At 41.4% G+C, this 24,213-nt stretch overlaps 1 protein-coding gene across 2 annotated transcripts in view; it reads left to right on the top strand.

Moving 5' to 3' along the window:
• snrka (SNF related kinase a) overlaps positions 1-23,737 on the top strand; it is a 29,166-nt gene extending 5,429 nt beyond the window's left edge. For both annotated transcript variants that reach the window (XM_044118251.1, XM_044118252.1), the window contains exons 3-8: positions 9,829-9,970; positions 14,355-14,567; positions 15,357-15,491; positions 18,358-18,547; positions 19,387-19,490; positions 19,609-23,737. In XM_044118251.1, the coding sequence (XP_043974186.1) occupies positions 9,829-9,970; positions 14,355-14,567; positions 15,357-15,491; positions 18,358-18,547; positions 19,387-19,490; positions 19,609-20,707 (1,883 nt within the window). In that variant the 3' untranslated portion in view covers positions 20,708-23,737. The remainder of the gene's footprint in view (positions 1-9,828; positions 9,971-14,354; positions 14,568-15,356; positions 15,492-18,357; positions 18,548-19,386; positions 19,491-19,608) is intronic.
• Positions 23,738-24,213: the final 476 nt, after the last annotated feature.

Genomic DNA, 24,213 nt, shown 5'->3' with positions numbered 1-24,213 from the left:
GCCCAATTACAAGGTGTTAAATGTCATGATGAAATTTTTAAACTCATATTTGATATATACAGCATTTTATGACAACTGAAGGTAACATAGTTACTTGATTGTGCAATTATGGCTGTAAAATAAATAATACTGGCCCTTTAAGACCAGATCCAAAGTGGGAAAGAGTTTATAACAATAATAATTAGAGAGCTGACTGACGAGTTCACATCCAGAGAAAAACACATTCAACAAACAGTGATATTAAAATAAATTTGAACAGTCATGTGAGGACTTGTTCTGAAGGTGGAATGGTTTTCTTTAAATTTTCCTGGATGAAAAGCCAGAACATGATGTTAACCCGAGCATTACAGGCCACAGTGACTGTTTTCCATAGTGGGATCTGTTCTGCGGGATGCCAGCACATGATCACTCCGTTGTGCACTAAAAACTAGAATCGAGTCCCTGCAGCAGTTATTCTGTTAGCAACAGGAGCTGTAGGCCTCAGAGCCTTGATCTGGATCAGGCTGCAGTCTGCAGACAGAACATGCCGACCCAGGCTGTAGTAACCACACGACCCCATGCAGCGGTAACCTGAGCTCAACGGATGTGGTTAGCATGAATGTGCGTAGAAGCAGATGTGCAAAAAGATCTCCTTCCTGTCAGAGGAGGTTCACTGATGGCAGTTTTCTGGCTTGACCTGCTGATTCTGAATTTGGCCGATACCGATTTATTTCTCTGAAATGTTGCTAAATATAGCGAGAAAGTCACGGAGTTGGTAACAGCGGGGTGACTGTTGCTAACTGCAAACGTGAAGACATGACGCGGTGGACCAGGCTAACAGTCAAACCTCTCTAAAAGTAGAGCAGAAGAGGACAGTGGGAGATTTTTAAACCTTTGCTGAGGTAGATAAGAATGTAGAATAAGATCTGCTTCATATGTAAGTCTCAGCTGGATTTTCCTTGGCTTATGGAAATCAGTGCCAATAAATTGGTGCACCTCAGTTGATGTGGATATCTTGTAGAAGCCGAGAGTTTGTGAAACATCATGAGATGTTTAGCAGCATGTGAAGCTGCTAAACATGCTTTAGATGTTAACAAGTCTGATTCACCATCCTTTACCTAAAGAGGCTGAACATTGGAGTTGTCTCGGTTACCAGTTCAAGTTTATTTGATTAGCACATTTCAGCAGTTTAGTGGCTTATGTCATAAAAACATCACTCAACCACCAGCTGTGAAAACAAACATGAAATGTTGTGTTTCTGTGCTGCACCAGGTTTTGTAAGCAGTTCTCATGTGAAGGAACACACCAAGAGGCGTTTGGTCCCAGAAAGATAATGTGAATAAAGACACTATTTATTTCCTGTAAACTCTCAGTGCTCTACTGTGGAGGACACAAACTACCAAAATACAGAAATGATGTGTGTGTCAACCTTGTCATAATAAAGTTAGATTGTTTTGACCGTTATCACCTTTACAATGGGGACTAAATTGATATTTATTCATTGTTGGAGCCAAATATGTGTATTTTTGGATTTGGTCACTAGATGGCGCTGTCGGCTCCAGTATATGAACCAAGAGATCACAGGTAGTCGACAGGTGTTGAACCCGGAAGGGCATACAAGTTTTTGACCGCTGTGGCGGAGTCTTTGTTAACACTGTTCTCGTGTATTGTGGAATAAATGGAATTTGTTCACAAATGGTTCATCTGATTGGAACAAATTTGGACAACAAGAATCGGATTGACTTTACACGCTGTCAACAGGTACAACGTTAGCCGCTCAGCGCGTCATAACAAAGCAGCAACGGATCAACGCTTAACAAGTGCAGTATTAAACTGGCACTTATACTGTCAAAAACTTGCCCTTTTTGGACTTTGATGAACTCCGATGTCTTTGAACAAAGCGATGGAGACCATGTGGAGCAGACTGGGACCGTTTGGGATGCGATGTGCTGGTGCTTGCTAAATGGACAGAGCTAAAGTAGCATCAGGCTGCGGCCGTGGCAGAAAAGGATGAACGCGGTGGCAGACAATTTGTGATTGAAAGGACGTAACTTATTGGACTAGACCGCGGCAGCAATGGATCTGATGGACGCGGTGGCAGTCAGTGATTGAGGAGGATCGGACAGCCGGATGAACTACCTGGATCTTTGAAGATCGTTGTGGATTAAATCATGGAATGTCAACAGGCGCCCAACGAGGTACGTGTAGCGCTACACCTTTGATGGCCATTATTTTATTTTATTTCATTTTTGTTTTTTGTGTGTGCACACATTAAAACCAATGCATTGGTAACTGCGTCGCTTTAAATAATATTGGACCTCTTTGCGTTGAGGCTCATTTAGTAGCTCTTTTGTGCGCGTTTGTCTTCCAATTGAACCTTTGGACTATGGAAATGGACAAAAACTCTGAGACTGAACTAATGGCTACTGGTGGGGAAACTCAAAAACGTACTGTTAAATTAACAGAAAAGGCCTTGGCTGAAAAACTTGAAACATTACAAAAGGAACGAAAATCTAAATTAAACAAAACGGGTAATATAAGATATGAAATTCATGATTTAATGTCAAAAGGTGAAAAAACAAAGGTTTTAAGTGCTTTTGATAGGTTGACTAAGTTGTGTGATGATGCCAAATGTTTGCATGAATCTTTTCTGGGGTTTTTGCCACATGATGAAAAAGAAAATCATGAAGTATGGTTTAAAGCAAAAATGATTCCTAATAATGAATGTATTTCTAGAGTGAATAAGTGGCTCTCTCAAACTGCAGTTGGCAACAATAATGATGATGATGGTGTCAATCCCACTGACAGTGTGTCAAATGTTAGTGGACATTCACAAAGGAGTGTTAGTTCCAGTATCACTTCATCTGTAAAGTTAAAGGTAGCAGCAAACAGGGCCTCAGTTTTGGCCCGTGTGAAGGCTGTAAAAGAAAGACACGCAATTGAAGAAGAGGAGGAGAAACTGAGGAAAAGAAAAGAGATGCTTGCTCTGGAAACTGAATTGGCTGAATCTGACTTGCAGATGGAAATGTATAATTTAAAGCTGCAGTGTTCCTCACAAACGTCAAACTCAGTGAGCTCACACTATAAAAAGAAAACAAAAGAAAAGGGATTAAAGCAAAGTTTGGACCCCTTTGTGAAGGAGTTTCTTCCTAGAAATGAAATTGATAATCCAACAACTCAACAAGATGGTATAGACCATACTAAACAAAGAAATGAATTAAAGTTGACATCAAAGGAAAATAAATCTATGGATGTGAGACCAAAGAGAACGGTAGCAACAAACCAGCACCCTGTGTGTGGTCAACATAAAGCTGGTGGATCCCAAATACAATCGGAAGAGCATTTCAAACATAATGAGAAAATGATCCAATCATCAAACAGTGCTCAATTACCTGGAGAACTTCTTACCATCATGAACAGACAAAGTGAAATCACAGCAGCCTTGGTAAAGCAGCAACAGAGTATGACTCTCCCGCCACGTAACATTCCTGTTTTTAATGGTGATCCTCTTCAGTACAGAGCCTTTATTAAAGCCTTCGAACAAGGGGTTGAAATCAAAACAAATAATGCGGACTGTTTGTATTACTTGGAACAATTTACTAAAGGTCAACCTCAGGAGCTGGTGCGCAGTTGTCAGCATTTGAATCCAGATTATGGCTACACTGTAGCAAAGTCTTTATTACAGGAACATTTCGGAAACCCTTATAAAGTTGCAACTGCATATATTAACAAGGCTTTGTCTTGGCCAACAATAAGAACTGAGGACATTAGAGCATTACAGAGTTATTCTTTATTTTTGCGTGGCTGCTGTAATGTAATGGAAGAGCTGGAGCACGTGCAGGAGTTGGACATGCCTGTAAATATGAGAGCAATACTTGCTAAGATGCCATACAAGTTACGAGAGTGTTGGAGAAGTAAAGCTTTTGATATAATGGAGACAACTGGATACCGGGCAGGATTTGGTGATATGGTTGCATTCATCGAACGACATGTCAAGATTCTGTCAGATCCTTTTTTCGGAGAATTACAAGATTCTAACTTCAGTACATCATCCATCAGTCGTCAACGGCAACCTGGGATTAAGACCAAAGGGAATGTAGTGGCCAGCACTGTGACATCTGGGAGTGCTTCAGGAGAAGTTGATCAGCAACATGCTGCAGCTAAAAGAAATGATGGATGTTGTGCTTGTTGTTCAGAAGCTCACCCACTAGAAGAATGTAAACAATTTAAAAGAAAACTTCACAAGGACAAAGTCTTTCTGTTGAGAAGAAAAGGATTATGTTTTGGGTGTCTACAGTGGGGCCACATCAGCAGGAATTGTGAAGCACGATTAACTTGTGAAATTTGTAATGAAAGTCATCCAACTGTGCTACATATAAGAAGAGAGACAATTTCTGCTGAGTCTGAAACAGGAATATCAGAACCCCCATCAATTGTGAATGCAACATGTGGCCATACAGGGCCGTAAGGATCGTGGAATACTATCTGTGCTCCCTGTAAAGGTTAAAGCCATGAAAGGACAATGTGTCATCCAAACTTACGCTTTCTTGGATCCAGGCAGTACTGGAACATTTTGCTCTGAAAGGCTGATGCATCAATTGAACCTCACTGGAAAGCGAACACAAGTTCTTCTTCGAACAATGGGCCAAACTAAAATAAGTTCAGCATTTTCTCTGTGTAACCTTGAGTTGTCTGGGCTGGAGAGCAATACATTTTATCCTTTGCCAGAAGTTATTACACAAAGACAAATGCCTGTAACTAAAGATGACATGATAACATCTGAAGATTTAATAAAGTGGCCATATTTGTCAAGAGTTCACATGCCATCCATAAATGCTGAGGTTGATCTGTTAATTGGTACCAACGCTCCAAGGTTATTAGAACCTTGGGAAGTCATTAACAGTCAAGATAATGGTCCATATGCTGTCAGAACTGTACTTGGCTGGGTTGTCAATGGGCCCTTGGATAGCAGTGGTGTTCAAGAAGTCTCATCTGTAACAGTGAACAGAATCTCAGTAAGTAAGCTGGAGGAACTGCTCAGGAGCCAGTACAACTATGATTTCTGTGAAGGATCAGTTGACAAACAAGAAATGTCCAGAGAAGATCAAAAGTTTCTCAATATTATGGAAACATCTGCATTAATACAGGATGGAAAGTATTGCTTGAATCTGCCATTTAAAAGAAAGGATGTTTGTTTACCAAACAATTTTGCAGTGGCCAAACAGAGAATACAAAGTCTCAGGAAAAGATTCAGATTTAATCAGACATTTCACCAGGAGTATGTGGAGTATATGAATAACATAATTTCATGCAGATATGCAGAACGTGTACCTGAGCATCTTTTGCATTGTGATAATGGAAGAATTTGGTACATTCCCCATCATGGGATTTACCATCCAAAGAAGAGAGCTTTACGTGTGGTGTTTGACTGTGCTGCAGTATTTAAAGGAGTTTCTTTGAATAGTGAGTTGCTGCCAGGCCCCAACCTCACCAACACTCTACTGGGGGTCCTTATGAAGTTTAGAGAAGAGTCAATAGCCATAATGGGAGACATTAAAGCTATGTTTCATCAAGTGCAGGTGCCAGAAGGAGATCGAGACTTTCTCCGCTTTCTCTGGTGGCCAAATGGGGATATGACACTCGAACCAGTACCTTATAGAATGATGGTCCATCTATTTGGAGCTGTTTCATCCCCCAGCTGTGCTGCCTATGCTTTAAAAAGAACTGCCCAAGACAATTTGAATGAATTTCCATCAGAGGTCATAGAAACTGTAAGACAAAACTTTTATGTCGATGATTGTCTTAAAAGTGCAGCTACAGAGGAGGAAGCTATTCATTTGATAAAGAATCTTGTTGCTCTGTGTGGAAAAGGAGGCTTCACATTGGAAAAATGGATAAGCAACAGTCGTGTTGTTCTGCAGGCCATCTCAGAGGAGCAGAGAGCTAAAGATTTGAAGATGTTGGATCTGGCCATCGATAAACTTCCAATGGAAAGAGCTTTGGGTCTGCAGTGGTGTGTGGAGACCGATGCCTTCCAGTTTAAGATGAAGTTGAAACAGCAAGCCCTGACCAGGCGTGGAATGTTATCTGTGAACAGTTCTGTGTATGACCCTTTGGGTTTCCTGGCGCCAGTGACATTGCAAGCAAAATTGATGCAGCAAGAACTGTGTAAAAGAGGCTGTAGCTGGGATGATGCACTGCCACAAGACATTTTACACAAATGGAGAAGATGGCTGGAGGAGCTTGCGCTACTGTCTACATTTAGTGTTGACCGCTGCATAAAACCTGTGGGGTTTGGAGCCATAAAGCATGCACAATTACACAATTTTTCAGATGCTAGTGAAACTGGATATGGAACTGTTGTGTACATTCGTATGGTAAGTTATGAAAACATCATTCATGTTGCTTTCCTTATGGGGAAGGCCAGAGTAACACCATTGAAAGTCATCACCATTCCCAGGCTTGAACTTTCAGCTGCTGTCTTAGCTGTGAAGGTGGATGCCATGGTCAAAGCAGAGCTGAATATACATCTGGAAAAATCAGTGTTCTGGACTGATAGCACATCTGTGTTAAAATACATCAATAATGAAGACAGAGCGTTTTCACGCGTTTGTGGCGAATAGAATTGCAACCATCAGAAATTTGTCGGAACCTACTCAGTGGAATCATGTCAGCACAAAAGAAAACCCAGCTGATTATGTGTCTCGTGGACTGAAAGTTTCAGACTTCCTGAAAACCAGGACGTGGCTGGATGGACCAGAATTCTTATGGAAAGATGAAGAAAGGTGGCCTAAAGGGGTGATTGATGTAGCATTGGATGTCGGTGACAAAGAGATTAAGAAGGAGGCTGCAGTTAACATCATTGGCCTTGACACTCCTGCACCTACAGACCAGCTTATTGCATATTTTTCAGATTGGAGAAGACTTAAAAGAGCAGTGGCCTGGTACCTAAGGCTGAAGTGTGTCTTAAAGGAGAAATGTATTAGGAGAAAACAGCTGGATCCTTTAATGGACAAGAACCCAGTTGTGCATCAGATGAACACAAGAGGGCGCCAAAGGACCACCAATCACTCAAAGGGTGGAAATTTGTCATTGGCAGAGCTCCAAAGTGCAGAGTTCTTCATCATTTTGTACTGTCAGCAGCAAAGATTCCAGCATGAGATTGAAGCTCTGTCACACAACTCTAAAGTGAGCCGTCTGAGTTCTATCTATGTACTGGATCCTGTTTTGGAAGATAAAATTTTAAGAGTTGGAGGCCGGCTTCATAGAAGTGCAATGCCAGAGGAAGTAAAACATCCAATAATTCTGGCCAAAGAACAACACATCTCCAAGTTAATCCTCAGGCATTTTCATCAAGTTCTTGGACATGCAGGACGGGCACACACACTGTCGGCTGTAAGGAAAAGGTTCTGGATTACAAAGGCAAATTCTGCTGTGAGAAAGGTTATTGGTGAGTGTAACATCTGCATGCGGTATAATAGTCGACCCTTAATGCAAAAAATGGCTGACTTACCCATTGCAAGAATTCTCCCAGACCACCCCCCTTTTTTTAATACTGGGGTTGACTATTTCGGGCCATTTGAAGTTAAAAGAGGAAGAACACGCTGCAAAAGATATGGCGTTTTGTTTACCTGCTTGGCAAGTCGAGCCATTCATTTGGAGGTTGCTGCTACACTTGATACAGATTCCTGCATCAATGCATTGAGGAGATTTATCAGCAGAAGAGGACAAGTAAATCAGTTATGGTCTGATAATGGAACAAACTTTGTTGGTGCTGAGAGAGAATTGAAGGAAGCTCTCGTTAATCTCGATCAGGACACAATAAAGTCATTTTTAACACAAGTGGAAATTAATTGGATTTTTAATCCACCTGCTGCTTCCCATTTCGGTGGTGTTTGGGAGCGAATGATTCGTCTAGTGAGAAGAGTACTTAATTCAGTGCTGCGTCAGCAAATTCTTGATGATGAAGGGTTGAGTACAGTGATGTGTGAAGCAGAAGCCATCTTGAATGATCGCCCTATTACGACCCTCTCAGACGATCCGAATGATTTGGAGCCACTTACCCCCAATCATCTGCTCTTGCTCAGAGGAAAGCCTTCACTTCCACCTGGAACATTTAAGCCGGAGGATCAGTATGGAAGAAGACGATGGAAACAGATACAATACCTGGCTGACCTGTTTTGGAAGAGATGGGTTCGAGAATATTTACCCTTGCTTCAAGAAAGGCAGAAATGGAACGAGAAGAAGAAAAATCTCGCTGCAGGAGATATTGTGGTCATAATAGATCCTTCTGCACCTCGAGGATCCTGGCCTCTTGGAAAGGTTTTGGAAGTGTTTCCAGATAATCATGGTTTTGTGAGGTCAGTGAAGTTGAAAACTAAGTCCAATATTATTGAGAGACCGATTTCCAAACTTTGCATGGTGTATGGTGTTTAAATTAATGTTAATGTCACATATTGTCTCCTGTATTATTGTTTTGGGAATTGGCATATTTGTTTATTGTGCCAATTAGGGGCCGGTGTGTTGGAGCCAAATATGTGTATTTTTGGATTTGGTCACTAGATGGCGCTGTCGGCTCCAGTATATGAACCAAGAGATCACAGGTAGTCGACAGGTGTTGAACCCGGAAGGGCATACAAGTTTTTGACCGCTGTGGCGGAGTCTTTGTTAACACTGTTCTCGTGTATTGTGGAATAAATGGAATTTGTTCACAAATGGTTCATCTGATTGGAACAAATTTGGACAACAAGAATCGGATTGACTTTACACGCTGTCAACAGGTACAACGTTAGCCGCTCAGCGCGTCATAACAAAGCAGCAACGGATCAACGCTTAACAAGTGCAGTATTAAACTGGCACTTATATTCATTTTTTTCTAATAACATGTCTTCTATATTACTAGGTTACTAGAAAAGGCAGTTTTTTTTTGGTAGCACATTTTTAGCAATAAGGCAATGCAAATAGTTTTTCATGATACAGAGGAAATGAAAAAAAACAAAAAAAATACAAGCAGCAAACCCTGGCATTACAGTGGTAAAGTAATGGAACTGTTTGACATTGTGCTGTTCAGACACAGTTCAGATCTGTGTTTATGTAAATAAATTATAACTGCAGTTTAGAAGTAATTTAGTAGTCGGTTATTCAAATGATTAATCAATTAATCGGATACAAAAATTGGCTCAAGCTGTAGATTTTTTTTTAACCACTTATGCTTATTTATACAATATTGAAAGTAAATTAAAATATGTAAAAAAACAAAAACAAATAGTACAATCCCTTTTTAAAATAATAAAATAAACCTTTTATTGACTAAAATGCAATGACGGCATTCCTTTAGTGAACTCTTGATCATTTGTTGCAAATGATGCATCTGCAGCTAAAAAGCATCCTTCTAACATCAGCATGTGAAAAACTCACATGTTTATTTCTGCTTGACTTACTTCTTAGGAGGTTCTTTATTTTTATTTTTACGGAATTTGAACCATGTGAAGCTAAAACCTCCACTTCAGGAATTCTGGGTGGAACAGATTTACAGACAAAGACATCTGTACATTTTTATTTATATATATAGATATAATTAATTTTTTTGGAGAACGTGTTGAAAAGCTCATCCTGCCTCTCTGCTAAATTGAGTCATTTCTTGATGCTTCATTATTGTTGTTAGAAGATGCAGTTTCCTGTTTGTTTGGGCTGTTAGCAGCTGTTAGCAGCTGTTAGCAGCTGTTAGCAGCTGTTAGCTGCGGTGGTTTCTGTATTAGCTGTGGCAGGGAGGCGTTTGCTGTCAGTGATCCCTCTTTGTTAGAGTGATGGGAGATTCAGGTAGTCCCTCTGTGTGTCTCCCTGCCTCAGACATCTGGAGCCTCGGCGTGATCCTGTTCATGTTGGTTTGCGGCCAGCCGCCTTTCCAGGAAGCAAACGACAGCGAGACTCTCACCATGATCATGGACTGTAAATACACTGTACCTGCCCACGTCTCCAGTGCCTGCAGAGAGTAAGTATGGATCCGCCGTCCTCTCCTCTTCTTTCTGCATCCACCATGTATGCATTTATTTAATTATGTATTATTTATTAAGGTGGAGGGGTTTTTTCTTCATCTTAAGCCGAGCTTACCTCTGAAAAATGACATTTAATCAAACTTAATCTATTTAGTACTTTTCATTCAGACAAGTTCAGGGTTTCCCCCAGAAAACTTGCTAAGCCCGGTGGTTTGTATGAAAGGGTGGTAATTTGACAGGAAGCGTAAAATATTACTGGGTAATTATATTACTGGAAGACATTGCTGACAATACTTAAACCCACAACTACAGATTATTAAAAACAACAAATAAAATAAATACAATTGAAATAAATATCAATTAATTGCACTTCTGTTAAATCCAAATTAACTCATTGAATTTAAGCACGATGTAATACTGATCACATTGAGAATCGACCCAAAGCATAAACACACTAAGAGAATATTGATGCCGTTAAATTTGATTTAATGGTTTCAGGATAGATAAATTAAAAGATTATAAATTGTTATTAACATTTAAATTTAAGATTTTAAGGAGCTGGCAGGTTTACTTTGTAAAAGCTCAAAGAACAATCTTCATATTTAGATTATTTTGTTACCATACCGACAATCTAATGCTCTCAGTTTAATCTTTGAGTTGTTGCTGTTCATTAATGGTTCTTACAAAACTACAATTACATTTGACTGCTCAGTCAATTAAACTAGGCCCCTCTCCAGGTTTCACTAAATCCATGTTGAAAACGTTGTTGGTAGTGCTGATGATCTTAGCTGCACGAGGGGCCCCTAAAGTCAAATTCTACTCAAGGCCTCATTCAACATTGGACCAGCCCTGCAAGATGAACTAGACCCACTGCACAGCACATTTCTGCAGCTGGATGTAGAGGGACAAACAGGAGATTTAATTTATGTGGCTTTAGCTCTGATTCTACACTTGAGGCAGCAAATAAGTGGTTTTCACTGATCCAGGTGAAGACATGGTTACCACTTTGTGAAGGCCAGATTTTCATAAATGGGGAATGCAAGAAGACTGGAATTGCTCATCTTGTTTTCACACTGAGGATCAGGCTGCACTGAGCAGCTCATTAGGAAGAGGTTTGAGCCATCTGATTGGCTGCAGCTTCACAGCAGAAATGTTGGGATTTGCACCAACAAAACATCCCAGCTGCTTCAGCTGCAACTGGATACATTCTTCACTTCTGGTAATAAAGTCTTAGCAACATGACTTCCACATGTTAACTACTTCTGCTGTTTATGCCACTATAAAAGCTTCCTCCATTAGAAAGCACCTTTGTTGTCCCTCAGTGGGGGAAATTCAAAATGCAAAATGAAAGGTGCATGGAAGCTTTCAGATTCACAAAATAGAAAAACAATAAGACAATAAACAATAAGAGCCTGTATGACATTGTATTAGGGACATTGTAGATAGAAAAACATTTTCACAGAACAATTTTTTAAACTAATAAAAAAATATTTTGAGAGAAAAAAAAACCAACTTTTTTCCTAGAACATTTCTGAGCATAAAATTTACAGTGTGAGACAAACTGCAGTTATTTTAAAAAGCCTACTTGGATTTAAGGAAAGGTGTCACTGAGTAGGATCATTTAGTTATTTCTATCCATTAAATAATCAACTGAAAAACTTGTAGTGGCCGTTTTCTATATTTTAGGTCACTGATTGCTTTGGTTTTATGTTCACTTAATCACGATTGACTCCTCACATCTGCCTTGCGGCTTACTATCATAAAGTCATTTATTTCTTTAACAACGTCCATTTACCTGACCTTTTTGGTTTAGAACAAAGTATGTCCTCAGTTAGCCCCTTCCCATTAGCAACACCTGAACAGAATCACAGTTGACCTTTAATAACCCCATGCCCCTTTCCATATACTTGGCACGCTGAAAGAAATATGCCCCAGTGGAGAAGCACAGGGAAACGAGAAATAGTTTGCACTAATCAGCCAATGTGGCAAGAGAACGATGTTCACACGTCTCCAGTCCGAGGTATTTATTCTTCTCCACCAGCTTCACTTCTTCTCCCATGATGGAAATGGGGTTTGATCTGACCCTGTTTCTCCTGACATTCATAATCATCATCAAGTTGAGAAGATTCTTCATACACCATAACAGAAAGCGGTGCACCAGCTCTCTATGCTCAGCCTCTTGTTCATCTCTGACGGCGCTCTGCCAACATGTTCAGTAGAAACCAGACCTCCAGAAGAATTGTCCCCACGCCTGAGCTACCTGATGGTTTTTATCTGTTTTCTCTTTTTCTGCTCTGGTGACTTGTTCCCGGTTTTGCCGTGGCGCCTCACAAATTCTCAGCAATTTTTATTGATCTTGTTCAGCGGTGATGCAGATGTGTCTGCTCTGGACTGTTCCATGTTTCTGTCCTCCGCTTGTCTCCATGTTAGTGGAAGCATCTGTCTGTCCACTATTCCCTGTCGACCAACCAGATAGTGTTATTTTCTCTCCTCCTTTCCTCTGGTGTTCCTTGAATGAACGTTCTTCAGTGATCGTCTCCTGATTCGTTTGTCCATCAAAACCATTTCTGCCTGTATTCTCTTGTTGCTTGTGGCTCCGTGGCATCGTTCACACATCCCTCAGAAAATGTGGCATCTTGTGATTTTACACTTGCAAGTGTGTTACCTGAGGTGACAGATAATATCAGATAAGACAACCTTCTGTGTGTGTCAGCAGTCCTGCACTTCTCCCTCTGAAAAGGCAGGAAGGACAGATGTTTGTTGTTAAGTCACATCTTAGGACAGAGTTAAAGGTGAATGGAACATACAGACATGTCGCAATAACAAATTTTGCTGGACGATAAATTGTCCCGTAAATTATTGCAATAAATGATAGTATCGTTTTGACGCCATTTTCAATTAACATAACGATAACGGCATAAGTTTGCCCTCTCAAAGACTAATAAACTGTAATTTTGCAAAGAACACTTAACACTGAAACTGGAAGATATTTTAAATATCCAAAGTAAAACACAACCAAAAACTATAAATAATAAAATGAAATATACCATAAAAACTATAACTACAAAGACGATAAAAACACAAAATGCAATTAATTGATTAATCACTTATTGCGATATTATATTATAAATTATAATATATATATTATTGTATAATATATATAATATATTATACTATTATAAATGACATGCTCTGATTTTTGGTCCCGTCTTTAATTATTTTTTTCTGTTATCAAAGTGAATCTGCAGCCTTGTCCACTTGTTGTTATATTTGTATATTTGATTCCTCCTTACTACTAAGTTCCACTCCAAAGGATGTCATTGCTTTTATATAGATATAGATGTTGTTTATTATTACCCTGGAAACCTGATAAATGTCCCTCAGTATCCCTGTGGGTTAAAGACGAGATGTTTTTAAAGCTCAAGAAAATGAAATACATTTTACGAGGATGCACACAAAAGTTTTACTGGAAATTGCAGTGTTTTATTTCTTATTTATCCAACTTAGATTTTGCTCCACTGAATGTGCCTGTCGCTGTCCACTTTTGTTTTTATGTAAATATGTGATGAGATTTTTTGTGTTGCTGTTGGTAAGCTGAGATGTGAAGGGGGTTGGATTTGTTTTCAGTTTTACTTTTAATTTATTATTGTATTTTTTCTTTGTTACAAAAAAAACAACAAAACAACTGAAAGCAAGTGCATTGTATTGCATTTCTTGGTGCACTATCTTGCACCATCACAAACTATTGACATTAAGCGTGTCAATAGGTGCTTATGTTACAAAAAAAAAGTTTTATAAAATTGTAAATTTGTGTTTGGCTAACTAAAAATATTGTGGAAAAAAATAGCATTCTCTGCTGAAAAAGACTATTTAGAAGAAATGTAAAAACAATGCTCTCCAGCTGCAGTTTAGCATCCTCAGCTCTATCAAAGCCTACATCTCCCACTGTCAGTGAACACAACACAGTCTATGTTCAGTTCTTCCATGCGTGGCTTTACACCAGTGGACCTGTGGCTCTGATCAAGCTTAATTATTAGAGGATGTGTTTGTTTGAGTGAGACAGTGTTGAGTTCATGTGCTGAGAAAAACCTCGGATATTCTAAAAATAAATGTTTCTCCAATAAAAACCTCTAAATGTGTGAATGTTGGGTCTAAACTTTGTTGAGCAGCAAATGAAAATGATTTCCTCCAATGAAAGCACCTCTAAAAGAAGCCAAAACACGAGAATAAATAAATTATGAAAAATTAAACCTTTTTCACGTAAAGTGTTCTTAGAACAATAAGACTTGGAGACTATATGAGCAGTCAGATGACATCTTTTCCTCTTCTGACCTTTAGTGCATCATGTCTCTTCTCAACCTGTTTTCCATCTCATCCCAGTCTGATAGACCGCATGCTGCAGAGGGACCCCAAGCGCCGAGCCTCACTGGAGGAGATTGAGAGCCACACCTGGCTGCAGGGGGTGGACCCCTCACCGGCCACCAAGTACAGCACTCCTCTGGTCTCCCACAAGAACTTGTCAGAGGAGGAGCACAACAGCATCATCCAGCGCATGGTGCTGGGAGACATTGCTGACCGGGAGGCTATAGTGGAGTAGGTTTCATTCCCTTCTAAACTAGAATGCTCTGTTATTTGTTGCTCTTTATACCACTGTCATAAAACATACTGTTGGCTAGAATCCACGGTTGTAACATGTTTGTATGCTGAGAGTAAACCTATTAGAGGCTGCTGGAAAACCAAAGTTCCCACTTTTCCCTTTTCAGATTTTTTTCTTTGTAGAAACTGTTTAAAGCCATGAAGGATTTTCCTTCCACTTTGTAGTTTTGCACTGCTTCGTGTTGCTCTGTTTTACGTAAAATCCACAGTAGTCTTGTAAGGCAAGACCAACACTAGAGTGTATTGTGACTGAGACCAAGACCAGCTGCCCACACAAATATTAGGTGACATTAGCTTGTACAGTGCACCAAGCTAGGTGGCAAACAGCTGGCAATAAACAGAAACAAGTGTTCAAAAACACACTGTATGTAACTAGCTTAGCATGTGTAGCTAATATTGACTAAATTTCTTTGTGTAAGGACCGAGTGAAGAATTTTTTTTACAGACACATCGATAACGTTAGCTAGCTAGCTTTGCTAACATCAGTTTCACATATTGTCATTTTCCTAAAATAATGGCCAATGTCATAGTTTGCCAAAAGTGATTTTATCTAAATAACAAGTTCCTCCCTTTTTATTGTCAAAATATGATTTAGGCTGAAAAAAAAAAAATCACTGTCAAAAAATGACTGGTCATTATTTAAGGACAGTGATGATATCTTGTATCAATCCACAGTGTGCCTGCTGGGCCCTGTCTCCTCTCCTCATCATGTGTGTTCTGTTCCAGAGCCCTGGAGACCAACAAATACAACCACATCACAGCAACATACTACCTGTTAGCAGAGCGGATCCTGAGGGAGAAGCAGGAGAAGGAGGTCCAGACCCGCTCCTCCAGCCCCAGCAACATCAAGGCACACTTCAGGTAACTGCTTCCCCCGCTGCCTGTCAGGAACCTGTGGTAGCTAAACATCACTGTCGTTGTCAAAGTAAAGATCTGAGTCACTCGCTTCACTTCCATTACAGATGTGAGCAAAACTTTGTCAGTATTCTGCTAATGTTGAAAGAATGTGATTTCACAATTTATTTGTCTCCATTAAAAACGAAACACAATTGAAACCACACGTGAATAAGTTTGTCCACGTGATACTTCATTAAAAAACATCTTTCAACTATTCCCTACAGCTACAAGATCCAGTTGTTGGTCATGTGACTCGTGTGATTCTGAAACTAGTGTTTCCACTGCAGTTCTGCAAAAGTAAACCAATTTTGATATGACCAAAAAATAGACCTTTTTATTGAAAAACAAGTTTTTTCCAAATCGGTGTGCTTCTGTTCAACAAATTCCTTTTATGTCATATTACATAATTATACGGTCAGTGGAAACGCAGCTGCTGTCTGAAGTGTGGAACTGCCCTGTTGTGGTCACAGCAAGCCTCCACCTGCTTGGATCAGAGAACTGGAGGAAAGAAATCCTCTGAGCTACAGAGCAATCTGTGTCCCATCATTACTCCTAATGTCAGTTAATTCTCACATTCCTCTTAGTTCCCAGCAGCGCTAGCGATAGCTTGGACCTCAGCCATTACTCATGCTGCTATAAACTAAGATGATGAGTCCTGGTTTGGTTCATCTCTCAGCTATTTGCTCCATGGTTCCTCGCCAGCATTGTTACTCTGAGATATAACAGGGTCACACATTCGCATTTTGCTCAACGTAACTGGAAGAATCAGTTGGAAGCAGCTGTTTGTTGCCATGGTGACCTGGATGTCCAGGTTCTCATTAACACCATACCTGGTTTAAAACACCAGGGAGAAAGCGTGTGTCAGCATATTTTCCAGTACTGTGTACATAGCAACAGTAACCGAGCCAAACATCACACTGACATCTGGAGGTGTGTGTTGTGCTTCTTGTATCCAAAGTTGGAGTATTTATTTCTCGTACAGGAAACAAAGCTCTAATGTCACAAGTTAAAATTTCTCATATTTACACACTGAGACAAGATGGAGGTTCTATCAAAGTAAAATATTCAAAATTAACTGAAAACATGATTTTCTTGTATTTGAAGCAAAAGCAATAATAACAAGACTGAAATAATTTAATACAGTAGTTCAGTGTTCGCAGGGTTCACTCCTCAGTCTCTGCAGGAGTTTTAAATTCTCAGTCGATTTTTAAAACCTGGGAGAAAACACACAATATTGCATGTAAATGTAGGTATAACAGGTTTGATCATACACTGGGTGTTGTCGACCAACAGGAGGAATAAACCACACACACACACACACACACCGATTTCAGTCACCAACAGTCAGATGTCAGATGGGAAACCTCTCAAAAAGTCTCAAGTGGATTATGTCTAACAGAGACAAAATGATGCAATGACATCCACTGAACTCTGGTGAACCATGGCCATTGTTTTCTCTTCTTTATTTAAAATTCACTCTGTTTCCATCAGCTCGATTTTTGATTGGCTACATGTCACAGTCAACAGGTTGAATCCTTGTTTGTCCTGAGGGAACACCACACACACTGCCATATCGGCCCAAGACAATCCATCATGTTCAATATCAACAATTTTAGACTGGAGCGGTCCTGGCCTCCTTCTCAGCAGACCAGCACCACCACACATCTAAAATGATCTTTAAAGCCATCCTGATGATCGGACTGTCCTCAAGATTGTCGGAAGGAAAAATTGGCATAAAAATCTTGCCATGTGAACAAGGCATTTAGGATCAGAGCTACCCGTTAATAACTTAACTGTGAGAGCTCCTCTAAAAATACTTAAACTGTTTGTTTTGATAATTTGCTCACCATGTATACTTGAATATGCATGAATAGAGTATAAACCATCTGAGCAGTACCGCAGAAGCTAGCATCCACTGTCTTCCTGATCCCTGCTCTTGGGGTTTCAGCCAATCAATGAAATGAATCATTGATTGAATCATTTCATTGATTCAATCAATCATTGATTCAGTCAATGATTGAATCAATGATTGAATCAATGTTGGAATAAAATGTCACTGTGCTCCAAAGTGATCAGACTGAAGCGGTCCATTGGTTGAATCAATAAATGAAAGCAGGTCAACCATTCATCTAAATATTGAGTTTCATGCAGCCAGCATGTTGAGCATGCATGTGACTACACAGAATTATCTTTTATTTTTTGACAAATCTGCACAAATCAGATAAGTCTTTCCTATCTGTTCTTCAAGTTGTGTAGTAAACCAATGCCAGAGTTGTTTTCCTCCACCATCATGTCTTCCTACAGCAGTAACATTGTGATGGAAGCATTAGTGTCCAGGGAGTAGCTGTCTGTTCCTCCCTAACCGCTACATTTACCTCTTTTTATTAAAGGATGGTAAAACAGCCTCATTTCAGTCAGTTGACCAGCAGTGTGCAGGGTTAGAGCTGCATTTCTCCGTTCCCTGGGACAACCAGCATCTCTTTTGAGTCAGCTCAACATCCTAGAACATTAGTTAACATTATTTACAACAGAAGAAGAAGAAAAATGTGGACTTTTAGGAACTGACACTGAGCTGAAATCACAAACACATGCAGAGATCTAGTCGTTGGTTTAAGGAATCCGATTCACCACTGAGTTCGGATCACTTCCTCCTGTGGTGTTGATTTGTGGTTTATTTAATCAGAGCAGTTCTGGAACCGCTACCAGCTCTTGTACCGGGTGTGACAGGTTTATTGATAGACGTCAGTAGTTTGTCACTCTACCCAAATGTAATGTGATAAGGTGTTCTCGTGTTTGACCCAGACCACGTGTGTGTGATGTGTGTGTGCAGGCAGTCCTGGCCGACCAGAATGGACATGCATCAGGACATAGAGGACTCTCTGGCTTCCTCGTCCATCTCTCACGCCGGGGGCCCCCAGTCCCCGGCCCGCAGCACAGAGAGCCTGCTGAACGGACACCGCTCCAAAGGCTTGATGGACCTGGGCCGGCGGGAGGAGGCCACGGTCACCGACTCAGCTCAGGTTTTCATCATGTTTCTCCTTGCATGTGCAGAAGTGATTGAAGGGTTTTACTTTGACTAGACCAGACCAGACCCGTCCTTCAGCTTCAAAACCGTGCAGCTGTAACAAAGCCATCAGATGTAGTATTAATGGCACTGGAAGATGTTCCCTCATGATGCTGCCTCCTAATGAGTGGACATGTGTTGTTAGTTCCAGTAAGATCAGGAAGTATCTCTAGATATTACTGAAGATGGATCAGACACACAAACAATAGACACAGAAGCTCTGATCTAGAGTGTTTTATCTTTGTGTTCATTTTTATTTTGACAGAATGTTTCTAATTTTAAAGGGGCAGTAATATTTAACATGTAAAATGTGACTTTGTGAGCTTCACATCATGCTATGTTATTTGCTCATCAAAAACATATATGAAGTGTTGCTTTGATTCTTTAATGCTTGTTTGAGAAATCCTGTAATCTCTCATAGAAACCATTAGGCTGTGCAAAACGCCTGGGTGGTCCTAGCCCCGCCTTCAAGGTCGAAGCTCCTCCTCAAAGCTGCAGTTTCCAAGCTACTGCCTCAGAGTAGCCCTCCCCAGAAAATCCCCCACTCAGGTCCTTCAGACTAGCCAGCAGCAGCCGTTAAATATGAGATTTAAATGGATAAAATAACCCCAGAGGGTCTTTATCATCCAGATGAGCTGATTGACTGAGCATGTTCAGGCTGCTCTTGTCATTGACTGATTTTCTTTGCCTTTGTAAATAGAGGTGTGTGGTGTGATGCTGCCTGTGCTCCTGTCACAGTGAGTGTGTGCGTGTGTGTAGCTCTGTAACACTTGTCCTGTGTTGTGTTTGCTTCAGGGAGCCTGTGCAGCAGCAGCTTCTGGCTCTGCTGCTGCTGCTGGGATCTTCAGAGCTGCAGGCCCCTCCACATCAGCAGCCAAGCAGAGGATCTGTCTGTTCAGGTCAGAGTTCACCTCAGCCTCCTCTCAGATCAGAACTCACCAGATCCAATGATCTGGTGTATTTGTTTCTCTTTGATCCTCTGCTGATTTGGCCCTGTCTATTCTGCGTGGCTTTTAGGGTGGAGGAAGATGAAGAGGAGGAGGAAGAGCAGGACCCGTCGCCCCTGCCGACCCAGGTGATCCTGCGGCGGAAACCCCCCTCCATCACCAACCGCCTCACCTCCAGGAAGAGCGCCCCGGTGCTCAACCAGATCTTTGAGGAGGAGGGCGAGTCGGATGACGACTTTGAGATGGACGAGGGTCTGCCGCCCAAACTCAGCCGGCTCAAGATGAACATCGCCGGAGGGGTTGGGGGTGTCGGCTCCGGGGCCACCTCGGCCGCGTCCCCCGCCCCCACGCAGAAACGCTACCACAGGCGCAAGAGCCAGGGCCGGGGGTCGTCCTGCTCCAGCTCGGAGACGAGCGACGACGACTCAGAGAGCCACAGGAGGCGCCTGGACAAGGATTCGGGTTTCACCTACAGCTGGAACCGGAGGGACAGCAGCGAGGGGCCCCCCGGCAGCGAAGGGGGCACTGGGGGTGGCAGCAGCTCTGGCCAGGGGAAGCCCCCCTCGGAGGGTGGCGGCTCCTCTGGCCCCGACAGAGGCAGCCCCCCTGGTAACGGGGAGAGGGAAGGTGGCAGCGGTGGAGGGGGTGGCGGTGGGGCCGGAGGGGGCCACCAGGGACAGGACCGGCCATCCAGCTGCTGCAGCAGCTCCACCAAGCCGGCCCTCAGCATGGCGAGCCGGCCCTCCCGCACAGCGAGCCGCGGCGCCGAGCTGGTGGAGAGTCTGAAGCTGATGAGCCTCTGCCTCAGCTCACAGCTCCAGCAGCGCAGCGGGCGGGGGGGCCGAGCAGGAGGCGGGACCAAGGTCATCCTGGACTCCCGGGGCATCAAGGAGAAACCGACGTGGAGGATCTGCATCGGCTCCACCGACAGCCTGGACTCCATCGGTCTCCCCGCCGCCAGCCTGCCCCGCTCCCACGCCGTGCTGCACCTGCGCCAGAAGGGGGCGCCGCCCGGCAGCAGGGACGCTCACGGCAACATGAACGGCCTGAAAAACGGCGTGCTGCAACTACCTCTGTGTGAGAAGAGCATCTCTGTTAACATCCAGCGTGGCTCCAGAGACGCTCTGCTGTGTACTTCAGCTCCAGCCAGCTGCTGTCAGGTCATCTGAGGCCCCGCCCCCTCACCCGCTCCACCCACTCCACCTGCTCCACTCAGCTCCTCTGTTTTAAATGCCTGTTTTTAGCCGCTTGCTTGTACCATTTTCACTTGTTTTTTTTAACCACCTGCACTTTATCGTTCTCTAGCTGAATGTCAGAATTGAGTCCATTTTGATAAAGAAGTGAAACCACTAGACATCGCTTTTTATACGAGCTTAAACCAGTTCAGAGCTGAATTTAACTCGGGTTCAGAGTTCTGGGACTGGTTTGAGTTTCCAGTCGGACCCGATTCTTCTTGCTCTGTCAGCCTGTCTAACATTCATCTGGTGCTGTTAGGCTCTACAGGTCTGAAACCAGAGCACCAGAACAGGTTTCATGGTTCAGAGTCATGATGAGGTCAGAGGTCAGCTTAGATCCCACTGACAGGTTCCAGCTTGTCCAAGTAAACAGACATTAACCACAGCAGCACCAAAGTGTCCTCTGTGTCGCTATAAACCCTCTTCTGATTTTACTGTTTTTACCTCTAATGAGGTAGAATTACAGGAAGTGTGATAATCTGGTTTTGGCCACTTTTAATCCCATTTCCACCAAGCTGTTCCAAATCCTGACCCAGTTAAGAGTCGATGCTGAAACGGAACCAGTGACCCACCAGTCTGCTGTTTGCTGGGTAAAAACTGGAGGAACTGGTTTAACACTGGACCTGGTTCTCGTGGAAAGGCCTGCCCGGATGTAAAGCCATAAATGACATAAACACGACCTTTTGGTCTTTAATAATGAGCAAACAGCGTAAAGTTCAAAGGTCACCATGTTCCGTCATCAGGAGGAGGGAAGTCCAAGGCTGGCTGGGCTGCCAGGCGTTAGGACAGCAACTTATTTATATTTTTACTAACATGTGGATTCCTTCCATTAAAACAATCATTTTTACAGAATCTCCTCCTGGTGTTTGTGTCCAGACACAAACATCACCACCTTCACTCATCAGCTCTGCTTTCCCTCCTGTTGCACTCAGACAATCTTCAGCTCCTCTTCCTGTCAGACTTTCCTCTGCAGCTTTAAAGCTCCGATCAGAATCTACACATAATGAACACGAATGATGATCATACCATGTCTAATAATTAGAACCGGTCATTTTGCAGGGTGGGATTATGATACAGCTGCAGGATGATTTGAAACAACTGCTTTAAATTAATTTCCTCTGATGCAGGCAGATAACAAAAAAAAAAAAAAAACCCATATATACACTGACATTAATATTTATTTAAATGTGGCATCCGGAGCTCCTCACCAGGCTTCCTGCTGGATGTTCGGGGCCAATTTCTGGCTAAATTAGAAACAGTTTGCGGTGACTGCTGCTGAATGTATGTATATATTTGATCCATAAATTTAAAGGTGTCCAGAAATCCTTTATGATAATGATTGCAGTTGTAGAATCTTTCAACTCTAGATTAAAAGAGCAACAAAAAAAACCCCAGCTCAAATAAATCGGCTTCATTACTGTGGAAAGATATTATTAAAAAAAATTTTTGAAGGATTTTTGACTTATTTACAGAATTCTGAGGGGGAAAAAAAGTCAGAAATTTGAAATTAAAGTCTTTTTTTTTTTTTTTTTCCTCGAGATTCCAACGTGGTAACACTATCATAAACATGACATAACACCCATCATGGACATGAAGGAGTCTTCATGAATGTTTACGACTGTCACCAGTCAGACATTGTGACCATTTTAATAGACTTTTAATACAAGTTTTAATTCAACTTTGCTTTAAAATGTCATTATTTACCGAATGACACTTAATGACAACAATCATAAACATTCCTTGTGTTCATAACAGGTGTTAAATCATGTTAACGACAGCGTCATATCAGTCTTATGCAAATTCTGTTAAATAAAGTGTCACCTCTAACTTTCTCCTTGGGATTTTGACTTTTTCTTGGATTTCTAAGTCCTGAGTCAGGATTTAGATATTTTTTTCCCTCATTAATCTGACTTTAAAAGATTAAAATTAAAGTCAAAATTCCGTCTTTTTTGTAAAAAAGTCAAAATTCTGAGATTAAAGTCCGATATTTTTTTATTTTCAGTGGCTCTAACCTTCTGTACGTTCATGAATACACTGACTGGATAAAGAGATCTGATTTACAAAGCAGCACCTTCTAACAGAAACATTTAATTTGAAGAAAGGTGTGGCGTTTTGTGTTATTTCTTGCATGATGTTGCATTAAAATCTCACTTGCTGACCAACTATGGAAAAATAAGCTGATAGATTTTGGTTTTCTCCTCCTCACACCGGAACGTCTCCCAAAAACTCACTGTTCATGCGGCTGCTGAGTCATGTGTTGTGTACATAGCGTTATGAAGATGAAAAATGTATTTTTTAAACATGTACATTTTATGAAATGTCTGCTGTTTGGTTTTTGTTGGGTTTTTTTTGTTTTGTTTGTTTGTTGCTGGTGTGTTTAAAAAAAAAAAAAAAAATGGCCATATAAGAGTTAGCAGGAAGTGGAGGAGCGGCCATGTTTTAGGGCATTGGCAATAAGCTATCGGATGTGTTGCAGCTATCTGTACAGACGTTTCATTAGCTTCACTTTTTCTGTCGATTCCAAACATGCGCAGCTTCTCAGCGGCCGCCGTCAATTTTTAGTTTCGTCGGAGATTTTCCCGACGAACCAAATGTACATAGAGTTGTAAATATGGTGCTCTCTTTACCTAGAACATTTTTGGTGCATAGTTGTACAGTAAAACTAGCCTTATAATGACCGTAGTAATCCTGTATGGATGTGTTAGTCGCGTGGGCAAAATGACAGTTCTCTTCATACCGTCAGGTGTCTGACTGTTGTCTTTACTCAGCTGTTTTCAGGTGAATGATGTGCATGTGTCTCGGTGTTGGAGCAGAATCAGCCACAGAAATCCTACTGGACCAAAAGGCAACAAACGGGAAGAAAAAAAAGCATCACTGTAATATTCTGTAGTTGATAACTGTTGTCAGACAATACATATAGCTCTGGTAATATCCCAAAAAATAAAAGTTGATTTTTGTCTCTTACTTATGATCTGAGTGTTTTTTTTTTTGTTGTTATATTTGTTTTCAGATTTAAACACGTGTACATCAGGCCTTTATCGTGATATCAAGTTCATCGCCATATTGTGATGACTCCTTGAAGGCAGAATTTGAGAAAGAGCAGGATTTATTTATTTATTTTTTTAAGAAAGGCCCAATTTCAAATTACGAAGTCGTAGCAACTGAAGGTAACATATTTACTTGATTGTGCTGTAAAATGGCACTATGTGCCTGGAAAACACATAATACTGCCACTTTAAGGCAGTTTCATCCCATCCAAAATTATATCCAGTCCATCATTTTCTGCAGTTTTATCCAAGCTACAACTTGCAGGTTTTGGTCCAGAGTTGTTTGGCCTCACCCTGACTCCTTCCATCTTTCAGACAGCTCGGTCTTCATCCCATCAGAGCATCAAGCTTTTCTCCATGGTGTGTTTGAAGCTGGAGGTTTCAGTCCAGCCT

The sequence above is a fragment of the Gambusia affinis genome, linkage group LG05 (genome assembly GCF_019740435.1).
Source record: "Gambusia affinis linkage group LG05, SWU_Gaff_1.0, whole genome shotgun sequence".
Taxonomy (NCBI): Eukaryota; Metazoa; Chordata; class Actinopteri; order Cyprinodontiformes; family Poeciliidae; genus Gambusia; species Gambusia affinis.
This window is presented reverse-complemented; position numbering and strand designations above follow the sequence as displayed.